At 49.0% G+C, this 25,205-nt stretch overlaps 1 protein-coding gene, 1 long non-coding RNA gene and 1 pseudogene across 3 annotated transcripts in view; 2 read left to right on the top strand and 1 right to left on the bottom strand.

Moving 5' to 3' along the window:
* Positions 1 to 817: 817 nt before the first annotated feature.
* The window catches only part of LOC117200323 (receptor-binding cancer antigen expressed on SiSo cells-like), a 108,785-nt pseudogene continuing 84,397 nt past the window's right edge, over positions 818 to 25,205 (bottom strand).
* Positions 11,853 to 14,708, top strand: LOC125962168 (uncharacterized). The gene is made up of 4 exons (XR_007473664.1): positions 11,853 to 11,964; positions 13,082 to 13,160; positions 14,242 to 14,390; positions 14,592 to 14,708. It is a non-coding gene; the product is annotated as an uncharacterized LOC125962168 (long non-coding RNA).
* The window catches only part of SLC47A1 (solute carrier family 47 member 1), a 48,677-nt gene continuing 39,888 nt past the window's right edge, over positions 16,417 to 25,205 (top strand). Inside the window, exons 1-4 of one of the 2 annotated variants that reach the window (XM_049702437.1) lie at positions 16,417 to 16,680; positions 16,958 to 17,059; positions 22,059 to 22,127; positions 24,969 to 25,117. In XM_049702437.1, coding sequence (XP_049558394.1) covers positions 16,507 to 16,680; positions 16,958 to 17,059; positions 22,059 to 22,127; positions 24,969 to 25,117 — 494 coding nt within the window. In that variant the 5' untranslated portion in view covers positions 16,417 to 16,506. Of the gene's footprint in view, positions 16,681 to 16,956; positions 17,060 to 21,953; positions 22,128 to 24,968; positions 25,118 to 25,205 lie in introns of those variants that run through there. The other variant, XM_049702436.1, reaches the window with a different exon arrangement.

Below are 25,205 nucleotides of genomic sequence, written 5' to 3'. Positions count from 1 at the left end.
CAGGAAGCCCTTAAGCCTCCGGTGTTAGTATCTGTGGCTGCAAGCTAGGAGCAGATCTGCTGAGGGGGCCTGCAGAAAATCAGGGGTCTCAGGAGCTGTATGGCCAGGCCACGCAAGATGGCTGTTCTCTTGCTGTCTGCACGTTCCCCTGCCCGGCCAGGGCCTGTTTCACCTACCCCTATGCCCAGGACCCAGCTGGTGACAGCTTACCATAAGGGCGGTGAGGGGCCTGCCCCTCCACTGGTTTCCCTGGTAACTAATGAGGCCACTTGATGTAATTCCCTCTATAAAGGGCCCGCTCCCCTTCGCCTTGGGAGCGGAGGCTACCACCATGTCCTGCCTTCAGTTTGCAGCCCACCGTGGGGTGTCACTCCAGGGCCTTGCTTCAGACGTGTAAGCTATCCATTGAACCATGAATGTCTCTGTTGCTGACTCCGGGCGCACACCTGTGCATTCAGAGAATTCACACGTGGAAAGGAAAAACATGTCAAGGGGTTCCTTGAAGGGGACGGTGAGGGTGCAGGGAGCATGGTGGTCCTGGGTGAGCACGTACATCAGGTTGGAAGAATTGGGGGATTTTAGGTCCAAAGGGAGCAGACGCTACTTTTGTGAATAACGATGTAAAAAGACCCTTCTGGGTTCCTGCAAAAAGAGTAAAAGGATCCACTCTTCCCCCACAGTTGTTCAATTCCCCTTGCCTTCAGAAGAGAAAGGAACACTGAAAGATAGACACAGAATGATCCGGTTACAGGAGCTAATCTTATGGAGGTTACTAGAAAACACGGTGAAGGTGATTCTCAAAAATGATTTGCTCTGCCACTTTGAATAATTTTTATTGCATATTGTCAGTGAAATTTCTGTATGTTATTACCGTCAGGTTTGAGTACATGAGCTGTGCATGAAACAAAAAATTAACATGATTTTTAAATTTTTAATAGAATATCAAATGTATGCAGCACTATTGCATTTATTTTCTTTTAAAATTCTCGTAAATTAAAAACAACAGCAGAAAACGAATTACTAAATAAAATAAATTTTTTTCTCCGAAAAAAAAGCAAGTTGCACAAAAACTTTATTTTTTTGTGATATATTATTGCATTTAATGTCATTTTCTTGAAAACCAAAATTACCAAATTCCTTAATGTTGTATCAAGCATGAACAATGCCAGTTCAAGTTAGAGGAAATGTACGTCAACACCAGCTTCTGACAACAGAAATGAGAAGTTAAAGGTTTGTCTGATTTAGGTCAGGTAATCATGGAAACAAAAGAATATTTAAAATAATTCATTTTATCATTATGCACATTGAAGGAAATCATTATAGACAGGAGAGTTGTTTCCCACCGTAAAATGATTTACACCCATTTATTAAGCTAGAAACACCAGCTTGAAAAGGTACTGATATATGCCATTTGTAATAATTTCTCTACAGCAAACAATTGTCTTACAGTTGGAATATGTTGAAGGAAATATTATCGCGTAAGTCTTTTTTGTTCTTTGAGTCTCAATCACTAAGAGTTCAAGGGACTTTTGAGAGATTCCTGGTGTCCTGGGTGGCCTGATGAATGCATTAAAGTCAAACAGTGTATCTGTATTCTGAAAATACTCTTAGCTCCATGCGAATGTTGCTTGGGTTGTGGAGCTCTTATTTCTCCCACTGGCACCATGACATCTGAAGAACATTTGTTACGAAAGTTTCACACCAATTGTGTTTTGTTCCTTCTTCATTAGCCGCTGTGCTTCCTTTTCCATTTTCTTCCTTTGTTGTTCTGCTGCTCTCTTTTCTCTGTCTGCTATCTTCTGCTGCCTCAGAACTTCTTCGGCTTGCCGCATCGTCTTCTTCCTATGCATTGGTATTTTCCTGCCAGGTATCCATGTCACCTAATTCAGGAGACTGGTGAATAAAAGGCATATCTTGTGTAGCTGCTAGGCTATTAGAGAAACCTGTGCTGCCATCTGGGATGCCGAAATTTAATGGTTCTCTCTTCTTAATAATGATTTTCTGAGTTTTCCTTAAAGTTGGTGTCATGTCCTTAAAATACTCAGGTTCCAGTTTTCTAAAGCATTTTGTCGTGTTGCCACATTCCTATTCCCTCCTTTAATCTTTACACTTGTGGGTGTATCTGCATCTCGAGAAGTCCACTCTTCAACGTCTGTCTGTTTAGCAACTGATGAATAATCAACTGTAGCTGGGAAAGTTATTTAGTCTCCACTTAATTTCCGTCCTCTGCCAGATCTGCATATTAATCTCTTTAGGAATGAGAATACTGTTGCTAGGCAGGTACAAACTTTAAATAACCGAAACTGTGTGATAGCCATGGTGGGAATCGAAACCTGACATTGACTGATGAGAAAAAAAAGAATCATACCCACTGTACAGATGCGAAAAATGACAGGAGCGTTTTTCAGTTTACACAGTCTGATGCCATATGCACGGCGTTTGGTGAAACGCTCTCAATTGCTCCAAGTGGGTGCCTAGTGGGCTGGGATTTGGATTTTGGAAAAATCTGCCTGGGAAGGAGCAAGGCCTGCCCCTCCCCCTCTGCACAAAAACTTTAAACACACAAAGAATGTAAACACGTACTATACCTGTTAATGGATACATACTTAATATGTATCCGTGTTGGACTGTGCATCGGAATTATACACACCAGCTCTGGGAGAGTGGTTCCCACCCAGGGAATGAGGAGGAAGAGGGGATGGAAGCAGGTTCTACTTTAAAAAAATTTTGTAATGAAAGTAGCCAAGACATTAATATTTATTAAATCTGGTCAGAAGTTCATGAGATCTAACTTTATGAAACGTGAGTTTCAGGTCAGCGTTCACTCCACAGGCATAGTCCAAAATCTCCAAGTCAAGAAGTTAATGGACAATTCCCCAGTCAGTAGGACCCCCAGCATGCTGGCAGAAGTAAATTCTCTCTGAAAAAAATACATCCTCAAAACAGGCCTTCTGCGGGGCGGGGGACGAATTGGGAGATGGGGATTGACATATATACACTGTTTTTTTAAATTAAGTTAATTTCTTTATTTGGGGCTGGGGCTTTATTCGTTGCTTCATGCGGGCTTTCTCCAGTTGTGGTGAGCGGGCTCTAGGCATGTGGGCTCAGTAGTTGTGGCGCACGGGCCCAGGTGCTTCACGGCATGTGGGATCTTCCCAGACCAGGGCTCAAACCCATGTCCCCTGCATTTGCAGATGGATTCTTAACCACTGTGCCACCAGGTAAGTCCCAACATATATACACTATTGATACTATGTATAAAATAGGTAACTAATGAGAAACTACTGTATAGTGCAGGGAACTCTACTCGGTGCTCTGCAGTGACCTAAATGGGAAGGAAATCCGAAAAAGAGGGAATATATGCATCCGTCTAGCTGGTTCACTGTGCTCTACAGTAGAAACTAACACAACATTGTACAGAAACTATACTCCAATTAAAAAAAAAAAAAACAGTCCATCTAGTTTTAGCATATAAAGTCCCAGGCAAAATGTGCTCATAATATATTTTATTTTATTTATTTATTTATTTTTTTGCGGTATGCGGGCCTCTCACTGTCGTGGCCTCTCCCGTTGCGGAGCACAGGCTCCGGACGCACAGGCTCAGCGGCCATGGCTCACGGGCCCAGCCGCTCCGCGGCATGTGGGATCTTCCCGGACCGGGGCACGAACCCGTGTCCCCTGCATCGGCAGGCGGACTCTCAACCACTGCGCCACCAGGGAAACCCAATATTTTATTTTTTCAAACCTAGGCTTCCTTTCTTTTTAAAAAATTATTATTTTATTTATTTATTTTTGGCTGCGTTGGGTCTTTGTTGCTGCGCACAGGCTTTTCTCTAGCTGCGGCGAGCGGGGGCTACTCTTCGTTGTGGTGCGCAGGCTTCTCATTGCGGTGGCTTCTCTTGTTGCGGTGCATGGGCTCTAGGTGCGCGGGCTTCAGTAGTTGTGGCTCATGGGCTCTAGAGCGCAGGCTCAGTAGTTGTGGTGCACGGGCTTAGTTGCTCCGCGGCATGCGGGATCTTCCCAGGGCTCAAACCCGTGTCCCCTGCATTGGCAGGCAGATTCTTAACCACTGTGCCACCAGGGAAGCCCTCATAGTATATTTTAAAAGAAAATAAATCAAGATAGAATACCTATATACCACATAAAGAAATGCACAGTAGAGAAAGTAAGGATTTTAAAAATGACTAGAGGGGGAAAAAAAGATTATTTTTTAAAAAAACAAACTAACAGACTGAAGCAGAGTTCTCAGCAGCAGCAATGGAAGCCAGGAAAAGTGCACTAATACTTCCAAACTACTGAAAGAAAGTAACTGCCAACCTACAATTATATACTTGGGAAATTATCTTTCAAGAACAGAGATATTTTCAAGTAAATGAAACCACCAGCATCCCTCCCTGAAGGACTATGTGAAGGATGTACTTCAGGAGGAAGGAAAATGACCCAAGACAAAGATCTGGGAGGCAAGGACTAGGACCAAAGAAAATGAAAATGGGTAGAGCTAAAAGCCGAGACCATAAATAAACAATAGCGGGGCTGCCCTGGTGGCGCAGTGGTTGAGAGTCCGCCTGCCGATGCAGGGGACACGGGTTCGTGCCCTGGTCCGGTAGGATCCCACATGCCGCGGAGCGGCTGGGCCCGTGAGCCATGGCCGCTGAGCCTGCGCGTCCGGAGCCTGTGCTCCGCAACGGGAGAGGCCACAACAGTGAGAGGCCTGCGTACCGCAAAAAAAAAGATATAAAGATTTGGGGAGATTGGTGCAAGATGGCAGAGTAGAAGGACGTGCGCTCACTCCCTCTTGTGAGAGCACCGGAATCACAACTAACTGCTGAACAATCATCAACAGGAAGACACTGGAACTCACCAAAAAAGATACCCCACATCCAAAGACAAAGGAGAAGCTGCAATGAGACGGTAGGAGGGGCGCAATCACAACAAAATCAAATCCCATAACTGCTGAGTTGGTGACTCACAAACTGGAGAACACTTATACCACAGAAGTCCACCCACTGGAGTGAAGGTTCTGAGCCCCACGTCAGGCTTCCTAACCTGGGGGTCCGGCAACAGGAGGAGGAATTCCTAGAGAATCAGACTTTGAAGGTTAGCGGGATTTGATTGCAGGACTTTGACAGGATTGGGGGAAACAGAGACTCCACTCTTGGAGGGCACATACAAAGTAGTGTGTGCATCAGGACCCAGGGGAAGGAGTAGTGACCCCAGGGGAGACTGAACCAGACCTACCTGCTAGTGTTGGTGGAGAGTCTCCTGCAGAGGCAGGGGGTGGATGTGGCTCACCGTGGGGACAAGGACACTGGCAGCAGAAGTTCTGGGAAGCATTCCTTGGTGTGAGCTCTCCCAGAGTCCACCATTAGCCCCACCAAAGGGCTGGGTAGACGCCAGTGCTGGGTCACCTCAGGCCAAACAACCAACAGGGAGGGAACCCAGCCCCACCCATCAGCAGACAAGTAGATTAAAGTTTTACTGAGCTCTGCCCACCAGAGCAACACCAAGCTCTACCTACCACCAGTCCCTCCCATCAGGAAGCTGGCACAAGCCTCTTAGATAGCCTCATCCACCAGAGGGCAGACAGCAGAAGCAAGAAGAACTACAGTCCTGCAGCCTGTGGAACAAAAACCATATTGACCGAAAGATGGACAAGGTGAAAAGGCAGAGGACTTTGTACCAGATGAAGGAACAAGATAAAACCCCAGAAAAACAACTAAATGAAGTGGAGATAGGCAACCTTGCAGAAAAAGAATTCAGAATAACGATAGTGAAGATGATCCAGGACCTCAGAAAAAAATGGAGGCAAAGATCGGAGAAGACGGAAGAAATGTTTAACAAAGACCTTGAAGAATTAAAGGACAAAGACCTAGAAGAATTAAAGAACAAACAAACAGAGATGAACAATACAAAAACTGAAATGAAAACTACACTAGAAGGAATCAATAGCAGAATAACTGAGGCAGAAGAACGGATAAGTGACCTGGAAGACAGAATGGTGGAATTCACTGCTGTGGAACAGAATAAAGAAAAAAGAATGAAAAGAAATGAAGACAGCCTAAGAGACCTCTGGGACAACATTAAACACACCAACGTTCACATTAGAGGGGTCCCAGAAGGAGAAGAGAGAGAGAAAGGACCCAAGAAAATGTTTGAGGAGATTATAGTCAAAAACTTCCCTAATATGGGAAAGGAAATAGCCACCCAAGTCCAGGAAGTGCAGAGAGTCCCAGGCAGGATAAACCCAAGGAGAAACATGTTGAGACACATAGTAATCAAATTGACAAAAATTAAAGACAAAGAAAAATTATTGAAAGCAACAAGGGAAAAACAACAAATAACATACAAGGGAACTCCCATAAGGTTAACAGCTGATTTCTCAGCAGAAACTCTACAAGCCAGAAGGGAGTGGCATGATATATTGAAAGTGGTGAAAGGGAAGAACCTACAACCAAGATTACTCTAACTGACGAGGATCTCATTCAGATTTGATGCAGAAATCTAAAGCTTTACAGACAAGGAAAAGCTAAGAGAATTCAGCACCACCAAACCAGCTCTACAATAAATGCTAAGGGAACTTCTCTAAGTGGGAAACACAAGAGAAGAAAAGGACCTACAAAAACAAACCCATAACAATTAAGAAAATGGTAATAGAAACATACATATTGATACTTACCTTAAAACATGAATGGATTAAATGCTCCAACCAAAAGACACAGGCTCGCTGAATGGATACAAAAACAAGACCCATATATATGCTGTCTACAAGAGACCCACTTCTGACCTAGGACACATACAGACAAAGTGAGAGGATGGAAAAAGATATTGCATGCAAATGGAAATCAAAAGAAAGCTGGAGTAGCAATACTCACATCAGATAAAATAGACTTTAAAATAAAGAATGTTACAAGAAACAAGGAAGGACACTACATAATGATCAAGGGATCAATCCAAGAAGAAGATATAACAATTATATATGCACCCAACATAGGAGCACCTCAATACATAAGGCAACTGCTAACAGCTATAAAAGAGGAAATCGACAGTAACACAATAATAGTGGGGGACTTTAACACCTCACTTACACCAATGGACAGATCATCCAGACAGAAAATTAATAAGGAAACACAAGCTTTAAATGACACCACAGACCAGATAGATTTAATTGATGTTTATAGGACGTTCCATCCAAAAGCAGCAGATTACACTTTCTTCTCAAGTGCACATGGAACATTCTCCAGGATAGATCACATCTTGAGTCACAAATCAAGCCTCGGTAAATTTAAGAAAATTGAAATCATATCAAGCATTTTTTCTGACCACAACGCTATGAGATTAGAAAGCAATTACAGGGAGAAAAATGTAAAAAACACAAACACATGGAGGCTAAACAATTCATTACTAAATAGTCAAGAGATCACTGAAGAAATAAAAAAATACCTAGAGACAAATTACAATGAAAACACGATGATCCAAAACCTATGGGATGCATAGGTTTTAGAACCCTCCGTAACATCATACACAAAAATAAACTCAAAATGGATTTGAGACCTAAATGTAAGACCGGACACTATAAAACTCTTAGAGGAAAACATAGGAAGAACACTCTTTGACATAAATCACAGCAAGATCTTTTTTGATCCACCTCCTAGAGTAATGGAAATAAAAACAAAAATAAACAAATGGGACCTAATGAAACTTAAAAGCTTTTGCAAAGCAAAGGAAACTACAATCAAGATGAAAAGGCAGGGCTTCCCTGGTGGCGCAGTGGTTGAGGGTCCGCCTGCCGATGCAGGGGACACGGGTTCGTGCCCCGGTCTGGGAAGATCCCACATGCCGCCGAGCGGCTGTGCCCGTGAGCCATGGCCGCTGAGCCTGCGCGTCCGGAGCCTGTGCTCCGCAATGGGAGGGGCCGCAATGGTGAGAGGCCCGCATACCGCAAAAAAAAAAAAAAAAAAAAAGATGAAAAGGCAGCCCTCAGAATGGGAGAAAATATTTGCAAACAAATCAATGGACAAAGGATTAATCTCCAAAGTATATAAACGGCTCATGCAGCTCAATATTAAAAAAGTAAACAACCCAATCAAAAAATGGGCAGAAGGGCCTCCCTGGTGACGCAGTGGTTGAGAGTCCGCCTGCCGATGCATGGGACACGGGTTCGTGCCCCGGTCTGGGAAGATCCCACATGCCGCGGAGTGGCTGGGCCCGTGAGCCATGGCCACTGAGCCTGCGCGTCCAGAGCCTGTGCTCCGCAACAGGAGAGGCCACAACAGTGAGAGGCCCGCGTACCACAAAAAAAAAAAAAAAAAGGGCAGAAGACCTAAATGGACATTTCTCCAAAGAAGACATACAGATGGCCAAGAAGCACATGAAAAGCTGCTCAACGTCACTAATGATTAGAGAAATGCAAATCAGAACTACAATGAGGTATCACCTCACACCGGTTAGAATGGGCATCATCAGAAAATCTACGAACAAATGCTGGAGAGGGCGTGGAGAAAAGGGAACCCTCTTGCACTGTTGGTGGGGATGTAAATTGATACAGCCACTATGGAGAACAGTATGCAGGTTCCTTAAAAAACTAAAAATAGAACTTCCATACGACCCAGCAATCCCACTACTGGGCCTATACCCAGAGAAAACCATAATTCAAAAAGACACATGCACCCCAATGTTCATTGAAGCTCTATTTACAATAGCCAGGTCATGGAAGCAACCTAAATGCCCATCGACAGATCAATGGATAAAGAAGATATGGTACATATATACGATGGAATATTACTCAGCCATAAAAGTGAAAGAAATTGGGTCATTGCAGAGACGTGGATGGATCTAGAGACCGTCATACAGAGTGAAGAAAGTCAGAAAGAGAAAAACAAATATCGTATATTAATTCATAAATGTGGAACCTAGAAAAATGGTACAGGTGAATCTGTTTGCAGGGCAGAAATATAGACACAGGTGTAGAGAACAAAAGTATGGACATCAAGCAGGGAAAGTGGCGGGGGCGTGGTGTGGTGGTGGGATGAATTGGGAGATTGGAATTGACATGTATACACTAATATGTATAAAATAGATAACTAATAAGAACCTGCTGTATAATAAAATAAAATTCAAAAATTAAAAAGATTTGAATAATAAAATTAACAATGTTGATCAAATGGACACAGAGAGAACTCTGCATACAGTAATTAGAGAGCAACGTTCTTGAGTCACATGGAGCATTTTATACAAATGTGATCCCCTTCTAGAATAGAAACTAAATCTCAACAAACTTCAAAGCATATGTATTACTCAGGTCACTTTCTCTGAGCCAATTACGATGAAGCTAGAAATCAGTCAGAAAAAGCTTACCAAAATTAGGATATTTGAAAACACCTCTGGGAGTTCCCCGGTGGTCCAGTAGTTAGGACTCGGTACTGTCACTGCCAGTGGCCCCTGGTTCAGGGAACTAAGATTCCACAAGCAGCGTGGCTCAGCCAGAAAAAAAAAAAAAAAAAAAAACAGTTCTAAGTTACTTCCTAGGTCAAAGACAAAAGCAAGCGTACACTTAGACAATTAAAAAGAAAAGTATAAACATTGCAAAGGAGCAGATAGAACTACTGTCATTATTTACAGAAGATGATTTCATAACTCAAGGACCTAAAATGGCTGAAAAATTACTGAAAGCAAAAGACATCAGGTAGATGGTGAAATACGGAAGTAATGTACGGAAACTGATAGTTTTTATAAAAGACACCAACAACTAGTTAGAAGGAATAAGGTCAGAGAGGGCAAAGGTGGGAACCAAATGCTTCACACACATTTTTATGATGTTTTGATTTTTTTTGCCACAAAGTGAATATACTATCTCATCCAAAAAAAGTTATTCACACAGGTGGATGCTATAGGACACAGGAAGACCTTCGCAAGGACACTTGGGTGTGGACAGTTTTTAATGACAGGTGGTTGGGCAGGTGGGAAGTGCAGACAGTAAAAAGCCTCAGAGACTAAGGGACCCGGGCACCTGAGGGGCACAGGCAGAGAAGACGTTTCTAGAACAAAACTTCTGACATCCGTGTCTAGGCTCTGGGATGGGAGGCCCCTGGCGGTGGCTTGTGTGGGGACAGGTGGAGCAGATGAGGGCTCCTCCGGAGGCCCCTGCGTGACCCCGTGGGTGACTTCCATATGTCACAGGTGTGACCCGTTGTCCCTGACCCCGTCCTAATGTGACATCTCTCCTGGGTCTCCCGTTTGTGACGTCAACGTTTACAGCTCCCTCTGTGTCTGACCCGGTGTATGACCCTCCCATGTGATGCCTCTATGCACCGGTCACTGTGACCCTTGCCCTCTGGCTTCCAACTGAGTTTGGCTGGTGTGGAGGAAGGAACTAGAAGGTGTGAACATAAATGCAGACCAAGCAAAGGGGACCAGCAGAGGCTCTTCATGCCCAGCTGTGTGTGTGTGTGTGTGTGTGTGTGTGTCGGGGGTGTGTGTCGGGGGTGTGTGTGTGTGTCGGGGGTGTGTGTGTGTGTCGGGGGTGTGTGTGTGTGTCGGGGGTGTGTGTGTGTGTGTGTCGGGGGGTGTGTGTGTGTGTGTGTGTCTGTCGGGGGTGTGTGTGTGTGTGTCAGCCAGTAGCCCTGGAATCTGGAAGAGACTCCAAGGCGGGTCGAGGAGAAGGAAGGATTCACGGCGGGACAGAGGGGAGGCTCAGGGCTGCCCTGCTGGAGGCTGCTGGCCTGGGGGGGCTGGAGGCCGGCTGACCGGAAGTGGAGTGTCCTGTGTGCTTGGTCAGGGGCCACGTCTGCCTTTCTCTGGCTGGTTCTGAGTTGGAAACAGGGGCAACAATTAGGGAAGCTGTCAGTTACTGATGGCGGCTTGGACATCTTGGGTCAGTTATTGCAGAAGTGATCATTTAGCTTCTTGGAGTATCCCTAGAGATAGGGATCTGCCTCTCACGAGTCTGACGTAGGCTGGCTTCTGGGTTGTTTATTGTAGATAAGGGTTGGCTTTCTGGGCAGGTTGCTGTAGATTGGGGGTCCGAGTTCTATTTTTGTATACAGTCTGAGCACTGTGGCCACTGTCCACGTGTAGGTTCAGGCTCTCCCAGCTTGGAGTTTCTGATTCTGCTGTGGGTTCACTCTTGGCCAAAAGAACTCTCGTCACCTGGGGTCTCCCTCTGGGTCCTGTGTGGGTTAATGGGGTGGAGTTTTTAACGGTACTTTGAGACCGGCGAGGCTTCTCCCGTCCTCCACTCCCACTCAGCCACTCCTTCTGTGTAGTCACCTGTCTGGGGATAATCCTGCCCTGGGATCTACTGCAGTCAGGGCAAGTCAGGTCCTGCACGAAGTTCCGTGGGAGGGAGCGTAGGTCCTTTACAGGGCTGGCGACACGTGCATTTTTGGGGGGTGGGGGGACGTGCCATGCGGCTTGTGAGACCTTAGCTCCCCGGCCAGGGATTGAACCCAGGCCCTCGGCAGTGAAAGACTGCCGAGTCCCCTGGACCGCCAGGAGACTCCCAACATCTGCAGTCCCCTTTGGTGAGGAAAACGGGGCATAGTAGTTTGGAAGTACTGTTAGCGAGTATCAATAGTTTGTCTTCGAGTATTTCCTTATAATTGGCAGTTTTCTTAAAGCCAAATGTTATGGCCAAAAATAGCCTCTGAATGTTTGTTCTGAGATCCAGAAACCTGGAAGGTGGCCTCAGGGGTTTCTGGGCTTCCTGGAACCTTCTGGAAACTAACAGGGAGAGCAGGGTGGAGGTTTCTGGCTCACCTTGGGCTCCACCTCAGCCATGAAAGCAGATTCTCAGAAGTACTTAGGAGAAACATACACCCCAGGGCGGCTGGTTTTCCACTGAATCAACCTCTATTAAATATTTCCACTTCCAGGTCTGTGGTTAGGGATCATCATCTGTGCTGTCTCTCAGGCTGTGTGTTTTCTAGGCTTTATTGCCCGGCTAAATTGCAAAAAGCCTGTCAGCAGGTAACTACACTCGTTGCTGTCCTCTCCTGGCAAACACACAGATCCAGCTTTACCTCTCTCTCCCTTAGTTTGGAAGGTTCTTTTCTCTTTTATTATAAACGCTACTTTTTTGGCATTGTTGTTTTATTTTATCTTATTATAGTTGATTTACAATGTTGTGTTAGTTTCAGCTGTACAGCACAGTGATTTAGTTATACATATATATATACACACACACCCCATATATATATATATATATATATATATATATATATATATATATATATATGGGGTGTGTGTGTGTGTGTGTATATTCTTTTTCAGATTCTTTCCCCTTGTACAAAATATTGAGTATATGTCTTTTTTTTTTTTTTTTTTGTGGTACGCGGGCCTCTCACTCTTGTGGCCCCTCCTGTTGCGGAGCACAGGCTCCGGACGTGCAGGCTCAGTGGCCATGGCTCATGGGCCCAGTCGCTCCGCGGCATGTGGGATCTTCCCAGACCGGGCACGAACCCACATCCCCTGCATCGGCAGGCGGACTCTCAACCACTGCGCCACCAGGGAAGCCCTATGTCATTGTTTTAACTGGACTTAATTCAGATGTGAAGGGCCGGTGAGCCTGGCTTTATTCCCCTTTGTTTATGCATCAGATAGAAAAACAGGGGGCTCTTTTCTCCCCTGGGTCCTATGCTAAACTTCTGCCTCTGTTCCTGAAAAGCCAATTTCAGGACCAGCTTTAGACCTGGAGAGAAAGGTGGAATGCCATCAAATGTATCCTGATATTCATCCTGTTTTTATGATCTCCCAGTGTTTCATTAAGATACCTGTGGGCATCTCTGTCTGTAAACTTCCTAGGGTCAGCGTAGGGTGTTAGATAGGTGATGGAGAAAAGAGGTGAAGGACGAGGAAAGGAGAATTCTACAGGATCCAGTCCCTGACCTGCTCTCATCTTTTTTCCATCCAACCTTCCCCACCCACTGACCCCACGTCAATCGTTACAAGAGATGATCCTGTACTTGTTAACTAGAGAGGCTCACATGTTACATCAGTTAAAGAAAATGGCTCCACTGGGGAATTAAGCAAGTGTTTGATGAGCACTGTGGTGAAACCTGTGGATTGACTTTGTCTCGTTTTCTAGGCTCAGGTACATGCCAGTTTGAAACGAAATGCGGCCCAGGTCAGGACTGCTGCTTTCTCCCAGGACCCACTTCGCCCAGGTATGACACAGCTGCCCCTGGTCTTGGGACGGGCCTGTCTAGGTGTTCACAACTAGATTTGCTGTGCTGAGCTCCCACTTAAATAGGGCAATAATGTCTCAGAAACAAATGATAAGGAACACCCAATTTCAAGGTAAACAGCTGAAGTCTGTTTGCTTTTTTTTAGTTTTAATTTTTGGCTGCGTTGGGTCTTAGTTGCTGTGCGTGGGCTTTCTCTAGTTGCAGCAAGTGGGGGCTACTCTTCGTTGCGGTGCGTGGGCATCTCACTGCGGTGGCTTCTCTTGTTGTGGAGCACGGGCTCTAGGTGCATGGACTTCAGTAGTGTGGCATGCGGGCTCAGTAGTTGTGGCACGCGAGCTCTAGAGCACAGGCTCAGTAGTTGTGGCGCACGGGCTTAGTCGCTCCGCCGCCATGTGGGATCTTCCTGGGCCAGGGCTCGAACCCGTGTTCCTTGCATTGGCAGGCGGATTCCCAACCACTGCGCCACCAGGGAAGCCCCCGAAGTTTGTTTGCTTTAATTGCAGACACGGACACACTGCTACAGATCATTAAAAGCTGCAGGTGATCAATTCAGTACTGATGCAAGAATTTAGGGTATTTTCCTTATTGTTACTCTTCTGAGGCATGCTGAGACTAAATCTAGGTCTGGGTCACTATCCTGCCTGGTACTTAGCAGGCCCTCTGATGGGAAGACTCACATCTCTCCCCAGTGCTGTGAACGGCCTTGAATCATCTCTTTGGTCATCTTTCTCCTCCACTGGCCTTATTCTCCTTCTGAGATGCTAATTCGATGAGTGCTGGCCCCTTGAACATTTCCCCGAAGCCTCTTAACCTAAAGAGCTACCTTATTTGTTGCGTTACTTGGTGGGGCAGAGCCCCTGAGGACCCCAGCTGACTGCAGCGGGATCCAGTCCGTGTCTGTGGGTAAGTGGACAGCACCTGACATAGGATTTCCTTTCATCTCCATGGCAGCAACTGCTTCTTGAATTACCATTCTCCCAGCTAGTGGCGCATACATGCATCTCCTTTTATACAGAAGAAAAACACCCTTTTAAGGCACTGAGTTCCTTTTCATCTCCAGCAGGCCCTGGAAACCATGGAGGAATGTGGATAAGAGATGTTGAAAAAAAAAGAGGCGATTCAGTCGGATCAGCAGACACGCCAGGAAGAGTGTCTTGAGGTTCATCCAACGGCCGCGTGGAAATTGTCTGGGAGACAGCTGGTGCTGTGGTGAGGGCTTCCGCTCTTTGGGGTCATTGTCATCTTGCTGGTGGGGATTTTAGTGAGAGTCTATGTCAGAATTCAGTGATGTGGCGAGACAGAGAGAGAGAGAGAGAGAGAGGGGGAGAGAGAGAGAGAGAGAAGGCCAAGGGATGCTTCTGACCTTACCAACAAAAATTCATTGGCCTAAAGGTGGCAGTTCATTTTCAGTTAACGTTATTCAGCTGTGCCCATGGAGGTCAAGAACTGAGAGTTCCAAGATATATTTTCTGATGAAGAAAAGGAAGGAAGGTAAAAAGTACGTTTTAGTCCAAAACAACATCTGGAAGATTACATCCACCACCATGTCAACTGAAGACAACCACTGTGTACTGGATGCATCGATGTATGGCTTTGTATATTTCTTCTGCTTACTGTTTTTTTTTTTTTTTGACAAACCCATACACCAAGGACTTAAGGATTCTTACTATGTGAATTTTTTTTTTTTTTTTTTTTTTTTTGCGGTACGCGGGCCTCTCACTGTTGTGGCCTCTCCCGTTGCGGAGCACAGGCTCCAGACTCGCAGGCTCAGCAGCCATGGCTCACGGGCCCAGCCGCTCTGCGGCATGTGGGATCTTCCCGGACCGGGGCACGAACCCGCGTTCCCTGCATCGGCAGGCGGACTCTCAACTACTGCGCCACCAGGGAAGCCCACTATGTGAATTATTTAAAATACATTTTACAATATATCTTCCCTTAGATTTTTATTCAGCGGGAAACATTTGTTAATATTCATTTGGTACCAAGGGTAGTAGACATGCTTAAGGAACTTAAAAGGGGAGAAAACAGATTACCAAGAAGAAAGGAGTCAGGTGGCATCAATTAGCACGCTTCCTGTCAAGGGCCTGTCTTAACAGGGGTTTGGATTGACCTGCTGGCAGGCGCAGGGAGGGATGAAGGACCAGCGCTTTGTTTTTGAGTGGTGGGCATCCCACGGAGAGAAATACAGGCTTCGAAGAGCTAACCCAGGCAAACTAGAGGGAAAAATCAGACCCTTTCTTATTTTGATAGAAGGAAGGGTTGATAAAGTTGGAAGGCAGCAAAAATGAAGAGTGTTCTAGGAGAGGGGAGGATGGGGTCCTGGGCAGGCCCTATTCGTCTTGTTTGGGCCTGTCCTCGTCTTAAAAAAGCTGCAGGCTTTTAGTGGCAGAGACGCGGTATATCCAGAAGGTTTTGTGCGGCCCCATCTCAAAAAGATGAGGTCTTAATGAATGCGCTCTTCTCCTTGGCCTTGGCAATTATTGGGAAAGTCTTTGGAGCTGTGAAAATCCAATCACTGCTAACTCATCTTGGCGGGTTGGAGGGCGAGTCAACAGCGGCTTTGGATTAAGGGGTCATTCTTGCATGCCGCGTTGCCGGTCTAGCTCCACGCTGTTCACTTAGCAAGCCTTCCTACCTACTAAGTACGCTGCGTTCTGGGGTGGATACAAACTGCTAGGCGTGCCGAACAGATAATGGAAAAAATGAGAAAAGGCAGCTCCTCTGAGTGAAAAACACCCCAGGGCAGATATCGGCGGGGGGTGGGGTGGGTGGGTGGAGGTACTCCCTTAAGGCATCTCCACCCTCAGCGCTTCGTTCTTCTTGGGTCAGTTAAGTGGAGGGTCACCTTCCAGGGACCAAGACGAAGGCTGCACCCAAGGTGGCCCTCGCGGTGGGGCCCCAGCAAAGCCCCAGTCCCGGCTTTTCTTTCCCTCTCCACCGGGCACGGGGGCTCGTCCTACCCGCTGCAAATTGCGGGCGGCAGGGAGCGCAACCCCCCGGGGAGTAAATTCTTTGACCCAGCCTGGGGGGAGACATCACCCGGAAACCAGCGAAGGCTAACTCGGCGCCCCCTGCACTGTTCCCACCTGCCCCTTCTGCGCCCCCCAACCAAGGCCGCCCCTCCCCCGAGTCCTGTGGGCCAGGGAAGCCGGAGGCCGGGTCGGCGGCGGTAGGGGGCGGGCGGGGCGGGGCCTCCCCACCCCCAATCCCGCCACCGCCCGCCGCCCCGCCCACCCAGCCCACACCATATCAGGCCCACCGCCCCCGCCGCCTCCCGCGCACTCTCGGAGCTGGCGCGTCCGCCGCCGGTCCCTCCCGCGACGGCATGGAGAACCCCCTCGCCCCTGCGCCGCCCGCCGCCGAGAGCCCCTCGTCCGCCCGCGACGGCGCCCAGCGGCCCGGGACCCCCGGCTGGCGCGAATGCCTGCGGCCTCTGCGGGGCGCGCTGCCGCCCGACGTGGGGCGCGAGACGGCGGAGCTGGCGGCGCTCGCGGCCCCAGTGGGGAGTGCGCGGCCCCGCGCCGACCTCCCCGCGGTCCCCCCGGTCCCCCGTGGTCCCTCTCCCCGCGGTCCCCCCGTCCCCCGCGGTCCCTCATCCCGTGGTCCCTCTCCCCGCTGTCCCCCCACCACCACGTCCACCGCGGTCCCTCATCCCGTGGTTCCTCTCCCCGCCGTCACCCCGTCCCCCGCGGTCCGGCCGGTGGACCAGCGCCGTCCCGCGCCGTCTCGGGCGGGAGGGTCGGTGTAACGCGCTGGCCTCCGCTTTCCTCCCCCAGTTCCTCGCGCACCTGCTGATCTTTCTCATCAGCCTCGTCAGCTCCGTATTCTGCGGACACCTGGGCAAGGTCGAGTTGGATGCGGTTACGCTTGCTGTCTCGGTAGGTTTTTACATTCTTCTTTTGCGCGGGCGGGGGGGCTGACGACTTGGAAAAGCCTGGAATGTGAATGGTGTGATGTCTGACACCTGCACCTTCACACGGTCCGAGCTTGACCCGGGGGTTCCATTACCCTATCGTTAGATTTGGAAGGAGATTGTGTCAACTACTTAGAAAAGGTGTTCTCCGTACTCTCAAACCATCCCACTGACTCTAATTGGTCTGGGGACCAGCTATTGGAAAGAATTCGTAGCAATGAGGCGAACTCTGCTGGTAGAACTAAAAGAACTGCATTTTTTTTTCCTATTATGAAGTTAAACCAGATAACATATCTAGAACTAGGTTGACTGCTGTTAGTTTGAATTACACGGCTCATTAAGGTGGTGCTATTTCAGCCTTGTAATAAAGTGTCTCCCTGCCACCATGGATTGAAATTACACCCCCTTTGAAGTCCCTGCATTTTTGTTGGTGATGTAGTGGAAAGCTGCCTCTCTCCTGCATTTCATCCATGCTTTCAAAGAAGGTGAAAAGCTTCTGCTGGTAATGGCAGACGGTCTTTCCCAGTCTCAGAAAATGCCCCTCCTGTTCCCACCCAGGTGGGTAGAGCGCTAAGATCATGGCGGGGCCACAGAAGTTTTCCTTATGGTTGAGACCACCTTGGTATGTGGAATCATACATTTTAGATACAGGTCTGTTATTGGGTGAACCCGTTTGGTAGGTTGCCTTTTCATTTTGTTGATGGTTTCCTTTGCTGTGCAGAAGCTTTTCAGTTTCATGTAGTCCCGTTTACTTTTGCTTTTCTTGCCTCTGATTTTGGAGTCAGATCCAAAAAATCACGCCCAAGGCTTGTTAAAGGAGCTTACCGCCTAGGTCTTCTTCCAGGAGTTTTATGGTTTCAGGTCTTATGCTCAAGTCTTTCACCCATTTTGAGTTGATTTTGTGTATGGTGTGAGATAGGGGTCCAGCTTCATTCTTTTGCATGCAGACTCTCCTTTCCCAGCACCCAGTTTTGGGCAACCTATCTGGTACACCATCCTGTACTTTTCCTTGTTGATGATCTGTACGTGGCCTCTTCTGTGTTCACTGACAACCTCAGGACCTGAGGGCTTGTCTCCTTGGGTGTGTGGGTCCGCCTCCCTCCATCTCGCTGGCTTCCAGGATCACCGAATGCACATTGGGCTCCACACCCTGCACATTTCCAGCCCTCCGTGTGCACCCACAGCAGAAGCTTTAAACTTTACACTTCCGCTCACCACCCTTTATCCCTGGAGCCCTGTCAAGTCCGCACACCCTTGCTGCCTGTCCTTTGCCCTCATGGGGGTTTCCCATGCTGGGATCCCTCCGTCCTCGCTCGCTCTGCAGCCCCCGCTTGGTCCCCTCTCAGAATCCAGGGCCAGTCAGTGCCTGATTCCCCCTGCTCTTCCTTCAGCCCTGCCACCTGGATCCCCATCACTCTTCTCCCTCTCTCTTTTTTAAAAATTTATTTATTTATTTATTTATTTTTGGCGGCACTGATTGGGTCTTTGTTGCTGCGCGCGGGCTTTTCTCTAGTTGCGGTGGGCGGGGGCTACTCTTTGTTGAGGTGCGTGGGCTTCTCATTATGGTGGCTTGTTGCGGAGCACCGGCTCTAGGCGCGCGGGCTCAGTAGTTGTGGCTCGTGGGCTTAGCTGCTCTGCGGCATGTGGGATCTTCCCAGACCAGGGCTCGATTCAGTGCCCCCTGCATTGGCAGGCGGATTCTTAACCACTGCGCCACCAGGGAAGTCTCTCATCACTTTTTTCTTTGAGACCAGCCTTCTACCTGGGCTCAGAACCATCCTTTCTCCTCCAGCCCCTTCCCTTTCACTAGTGCTACTGAATTATGATAAAGTACCCAAGTCTCTCCTTGTGCAGCCCCCTCTCTGGCCTCTATCCACTTAACACTCTGCCAGAAAGTCTACACTGCGTCTTCATTTTCCTTTTCTCCCCATTGCAAACTGGCCTGTTTCCCCACTGTTCCACTTAACCTACTCTTCTGAAAGTTGCCAGGGACCCCCCCCCCGCCCCCAATCTCCAGAGAACTTGCCCTCACCTGGCCGCCTTCCCCCACCTCCCTCCTGGGAACTCTTCGCACCTGCCAGTCCTCCCTGGTTCCCCTTCTGGTAGTTGTGCTGCTTCTTCTCTTCCCCCTCCTCCTCTGTTTGTGGGTGACCATCCTGCCCTGGGAGCACCCTACACACGGCCCCCTGTCTGCATCAGTCAGCAAGCCCTGCTGCCTTAATTTCCCACATTTCTTAAACTCACTTTTTTTCTGTTTCCTGCTACTACACTCTCCCAGCGCGGCTTTCATCCCTCCTGCCAGCCGCAGGGCCTCCCCTCCTCCCGCCCTGACTGCATCCTGCCCCCGCCCCCCCATTCTACAGCCAGAGTCGCGCCCCTCCCGGCTTCTGACCTCCGGGACTTTCTGCTACCTGCTTGCGAGGTCCGGGTGTGTCTGCCTAGACAGGGCAGGGTCACCTGCACAAAACTGTCCCTGAGGACTCGCAGGCAGCCCAAAGCCCCCCCCTCCGGGCTGTGCTGGTCTGTCTCTGCCTGCTTTCTTGTGATCGGCGGCTCCTGTTAACTTCTGCTGAGCCTGGTACCAGCAGAGATGCGGCCCCAGCAGACGTCTCAGAAATGTGTAACTTCGGAGACCCGAGCAGCCGACTCTCACCCAGGCATCCCCTGAATGTATGTTTTTCTTCTCAGCTCTGCGCCTTTACGTTTTCCCATCTGTAACGTGGCGAGGGTTTAAAGCATGATGATTGCGTACGCCTGTAGAATCCCACGGTGCCTGGTTTTTCATTTATTTCACCAAAACTATTTTGAAACCTATCTTGGGAAGGGGATTCAGATTTTATGTGTTTTTTGGTGATTCTTTCCCTCTTTTTGTTTTTCCCCTAAAGCACTCAATGATAAGAGGGTAACGGAAGAGTTCCTAGTTTTTGAAGTAAAAATAAAATAGGAATACACCCAGCGAGGTCCTACTGTACAGCACAGCGGACTATACTCAATACCCTGTGATAAACCATAATGGAAAAGAATCTGAAAGAGAATAGATACACATACACATATATAAAACGGAATCACTTTGCTGTACGCCTGAAACCAACACAACATTGTAAATCAAAATTGTATATTTCAATAAAAACAAAGATTTGGTGGGTGACTAACAAAAAAAAATCATACAGTAGATACAAACCTAAAATTATACAGACAGGCTTGAAAAGGGCATGTGGGAAGGTGGGTATGTTCCAAAGTCAGGCATTTCTGTGGATAAGGTCTTAGATAAGGGGGTCTGTGCCTGTCTTATCGGGCAGTGGGTGGCCAGACTTTTGCTTTTAATCGGCTGTTAAATTGTAACAAATTGCTAGGGAGACAGCAGACTCATTTCAAGAAAACTCTATTTATTTTTTTGCGGTATGTGGGCCTCTCACTGTTGTGGCCTCTCCCGTTGCGGAGCACAGGCTCCGGACGCGCAGGCCCAGCGGCCATGGCTCACGGGCCCAGCCGCTCCGCGGCATGTGGGATCTTCCCGGACCGGGGCACGAACCCGTGTCCCCTGCATCGGCAGGCGGACTCTCAACCACTGCGCCACCAGGGAAGCCCAAAGTGTTTGGTTTTAAAAGCAAAGAACATTTCTATATACCCACCTTGTTCCACAAAGCATTTGAGTTGGTTTATAAAAATACTTTCAAGGCAGATAGAGTTGGGTCCAAGACACACGGGTGGAAGACGACGCAAGGTGGGGTGGTGGAGACTGGCACCTGAGGGGCTGCACATCTGCTCGAACTCCCCACCCATGTGGCTCCCCCAAGGTCCCTGAGCCATCTCTCAGGGGAGAGCAGCTTTTCTCGATGCTGAGTTGTAGGGAGTTTCTCGTGCAGAGTTTCATGAAGTGGACACCCTGCTGTGGAAACCCGTGTCCCAGATGACGTGCTCTGAGAGATACAGCAGCAGCTCCTGTGCATCTTTTATCACTGGCTGCTGGGAGGGGAAAGTGTGACGTCAGGGCTGGGCTGGTAAAAGCTCGTTGGCTTTAACCAAAGCCGTCTCTGAACAGTAACTTGACCCACATGGACTCGAAGTTGTAGAGGAAGAATGACACCAAAGTGCATTCATTTACCCAGAAAAGGCTCACGTGTGACACTGTTTTTCAATACAAAACTCTTGAGAAATTGGCATGCTTCATCCTTCTCTCTTCCTGGAAAGCCCAGGTGTACTGGGGCTTTTGCCCTGACGCTGTCCTGGGTGGACTCAGCAGAGAGCGTCTTGGGGTGGATGTCCCCTCCTGCTCTGAGGGTGGCCTGTCACCCACTCCCGGGGGCTCAGCCGAGAAGGTCATCCGGGGCTGCCGTCACTGCTAAATGTGAGCCCAGGATGGAAACGAGGGTCTTCAGCTCCCCCCACCCAGCTCTGCTGGGCTCTGACCCGTACCTGCAGGTTACCGCTTGTGCCCCTGGTTGTCGGGGGCACTGGGTGGGGTCTGGGCGAGAGGCTGACACAGAAGTTGTGCCGTTCCTCACTGGAGGACCAGAGCCTGGGGCCAGGCTGCCCAGCTTCAGGTCACCATCTGAGTGATGTAACTTGCTGTGACTCAGATGACCCATAAAACGGGAGTGGTGATCGCAGCAGTGTGTGTGTGACGGGCTGGGGACGACCCTGCACGTAGCACGTGCTCAGTCCAGGTTTGCTGTTATTGTCATTAAATGCACACCGTAGATCAGGGGTATCACCTTCAGGTGTTAACCGCAACGGTACTTTTATTAAATACAGAAGTTGTAATGCGCTGTGGGTTTAGGAAAAACTAGGTTGTTGGCTCCCCTGGTCGATGCAGGTGACTGTGATCCTTTAGTTAGACTGTACGTTCTGTGTGACAGTCGACAAGGACAGATGTGGACACCATGTGATCTGAGACACAGATCACCAGCTGCTCCCGCCTGGTCCCCGGACGCTTGCCACACCTGGTCTGCTGTTCCTTGCAGGTTGTGAATGTCGCCGGGATTTCCGTTGGAACTGGCTTGGCCTCCGCTTGTGACATGCTCATGTCTCAGGTGAGGACCACCCTGCCCCACAGACCTTTCTTTGTCAGTGATCTTTCGTCGTAGAACCAACCTAGGGGACTGAGGTCAGGCTGTGGTTTTGCGGCCTTTTGTTTTGTCGGCTACCCCGCTGCTGATGGCTGTGAATGGCGCGGAGCTGGCTTTACTAACCCTGTCCTCTGGTCCGTCTACTCAGGGCTGTTTTCCTTTTTCCGTCCTGTCTGATCCCTCCCACCCTAAAACCGTCCTCCTTCATCCACTGCCCCTCCGTCTCTCCTCTCCTTCAAACCAAGCTGCTTGAAGGTGTCCCTTGTGGTCCCTGTCTGGACACCGCCCTGGACTCGGCACCCATCACTGATTCCGTTCCTGTGTGTCCGCCCCGCCTCCCCCCTGCCGCCCGATCCTGGTCCTTAACCTGCGCAGCCACCGCCGCTCTCCACCACTCCCTGGTTGCCACGGTTGCGGATCCTGCCAATGGTCCAGCCACCTCTCCGGTGGCTCCTTCTCAGTCTGTGCTGTCTGTTCTTCTTCTTCCTGCCCCTTGGAGGCCCCTGCCCGCACCTACCTCCCACTGTGGTACATCCTCCCCCGGCTGCTGTCTCCCCCGCCGCCAGCGGTGGTGAAGACTCACGTCGCCATCTCCTGCCCCCATCCCTTCCCAGAGGGCCAGGCTCCATTCTGTCCTCAGACCCAGCTGATCCAGGATTAAGCTCACCAGTGTTCCCCTGTAGAGTTCCCTCTCTCAGGAATACACCACCCCCACTCAAGCCAGAAGCCATCTGCTTCCTCCCCCATCTCCACACGTTAGCAGAACTGCTGACGGCTCTTGACTTGGACTCGTAGTGTTTCTTGACTCTGCTCGTTTCTCTCCATCCTTATGCCTGTCCTGGGATTGGGAGCTCTGGGCTGGTGTACGGGCATCACCAGCGCAGGGACAGATGCCAGTCAAGGCTTTTTCTTCCCGGCTCTGGCTCTTATCTCACCCACCTGATCTATAACCACAGTGGTTTTCCCTCTAGACTCTGAGCTCCTTAGGGAGAAAGGCTGTGTCCCTTTCAGTCTCTGAAGCCCTGTGGTTCAGCATTGTGCTTGCTGTAGAGCAAGTACCTTGGAAATTTGTTGAATGGGTGAGGAGGTGGCAGAGATGGGGGGGTGGGTGGATGGATGGGTGGATGAGTGGCTGTGTGATGAATGAGTGTGTAGATGAATGAATGGGTGGGTGTATGATTGATGGATGGATGAATGGGTGGGTGGGGATATGATGCATGAGTGGATGAATGAGTGGGTGGGTGGGTGGGTGGATGGTCGGATGGATGAATGAATGGCTGGGGCGGGGTGGTATAAGATGGATGAGTCCTACCTTTAAACCCAAAGCCTGGGAGAATGAGGACAGGGTTACATGCCAAGGAAGGAGCAGTGCTAAGCGAATGTAGTATCTCCTGAGCTGTTGCCCTCGGCTCCCATCAGGTAATGCATGAGGGTTTCCTGAGATCGTTTTTCCAGGCTAAGCTGAACACGGCTCTGAAGGACTTAATGTAATTTAGGCCAAAGCTAACTCTGGATTGGCATGATACAGGATATGAAATTTTATTTCAAAAGAGTTTTTTGGGTTCCTTTTTTTTTTGCACCATTTCAACATTTCAGTCATTTTCATTTATATATATACACTTTTTAACAAAAAGGCTGTATCTTGCTTCCCCACGTATCATATAATGGACATCTTTCTGTATTATTAAATGTACTTCCATAGTGGCACGTTGTTTCCCAAATTTTAAATAGCTTTTTAAAAAGATTATAAAGGCCAAACACATATAGAAATTTTAGGTTATCTAGAAAAGTATTTTAAAAAGTGGAAAAAATCACTAAAATTTACCCCCGCCCATCCCCCAGTTATCTCTATCAACTTTTTGGTGAATATCCTACAAATATTTCAATCTGTGTACATTTATGCACCCACACAACTCTAGAATTTACATATGGGGTTTTTTTTTCCCTCCCCTTCAACAGTGTTTGGAGAATGTTCTGCTTTAATGAAGTCAGTGTATACTTTCCCATTTAATATTTGCATAATATTCTGTAATATGTCACTGGTATTTCCATTCTTCCGTTACCGGGTGTTTAATTTAGTCCCATTGTCTCTTTTAATGTGTGTTGAGGTCGGTCGCTTTTGGTTGAAGAAAGAGACAGTCATTCCGTTACTTGCAGAGAGAGGAGGCCTGGGCCGGGGCACTGGGGAGCGGCCTGTCCACCTCCCCGCTCTCTGTGCCCTGGCCTCCCACCTGCCCCTCCGCCACTCGTGGGGTTCCTCTGCTTGGAGCTGTCCAGTGACCCCTCCCCCACCCCTCCCTCCCCCACTCTGTTCCAGCCCTGCAGCGCCCCCAGGCTGCTCCCGCTCATTCTCTTGCCATCAGCCCCTGGGTGAGGCCCCCCCACCCCATCACCAGGTCAAGAGCTGTGCTCACCACCACCCCAACACTCCTTCCTCTTCCCCTTCCCGGATTGACTTTTTTCTATGAGAGCAGGGACTTTGCTCCCTGCTGAGTTAGCTCCCAGGCCTCACGGCTGTCTGGCATGTAGTAGGTGTTGTAGAAGTATCTGCTGAATGAATCCGGAAGGCTCCAACATGCGCCCAGTTCTTCTCACACCTTTTAAGCTCAGCTCTTTCCTGCCCGGTTCCCTGGAGCAGGGGACCAGTCGTCCCGGGCAACCAGCTCAGCGGCTGGGGTGGGAGCAGATGGCAGGAAGCACCCGGCAGGGCTGCTGGTGGCGGGCAGGGCACTTCCGGTGGAGGTCTGTTGGCGGGGCAGGTGGCCCAGGCGCTGCATTCTCCATCACTGTATTTGTGTTCCCAAGTCCTTTGGAGCCAAGAACCTAAAGCGTGTGGGGATCGTCCTTCAGAGAAGCATCCTCGTCCTGCTGCTGTGCTGCTTCCCGTGCTGGGCCCTCTTGCTCAACACCGAGAGCCTCCTCCTGTTCCTGAAGCAAGACCCCGAGGTCTCCAGGTCAGCCGGATCTCTAGCGTCACAAGCCCAGGGTCACGGTCAGTGGCTGCTTGGTTATCTTGCCTGTGTTGACATTTTCGGTCAGTCA

The sequence above is a fragment of the Orcinus orca genome, chromosome 19 (genome assembly GCF_937001465.1).
Source record: "Orcinus orca chromosome 19, mOrcOrc1.1, whole genome shotgun sequence".
Taxonomy (NCBI): domain Eukaryota; kingdom Metazoa; phylum Chordata; class Mammalia; order Artiodactyla; family Delphinidae; genus Orcinus; species Orcinus orca.
The sequence above is the reverse complement of the archived record's forward strand: the minus strand, read 5'-3'. Positions and strand labels throughout refer to the sequence as shown.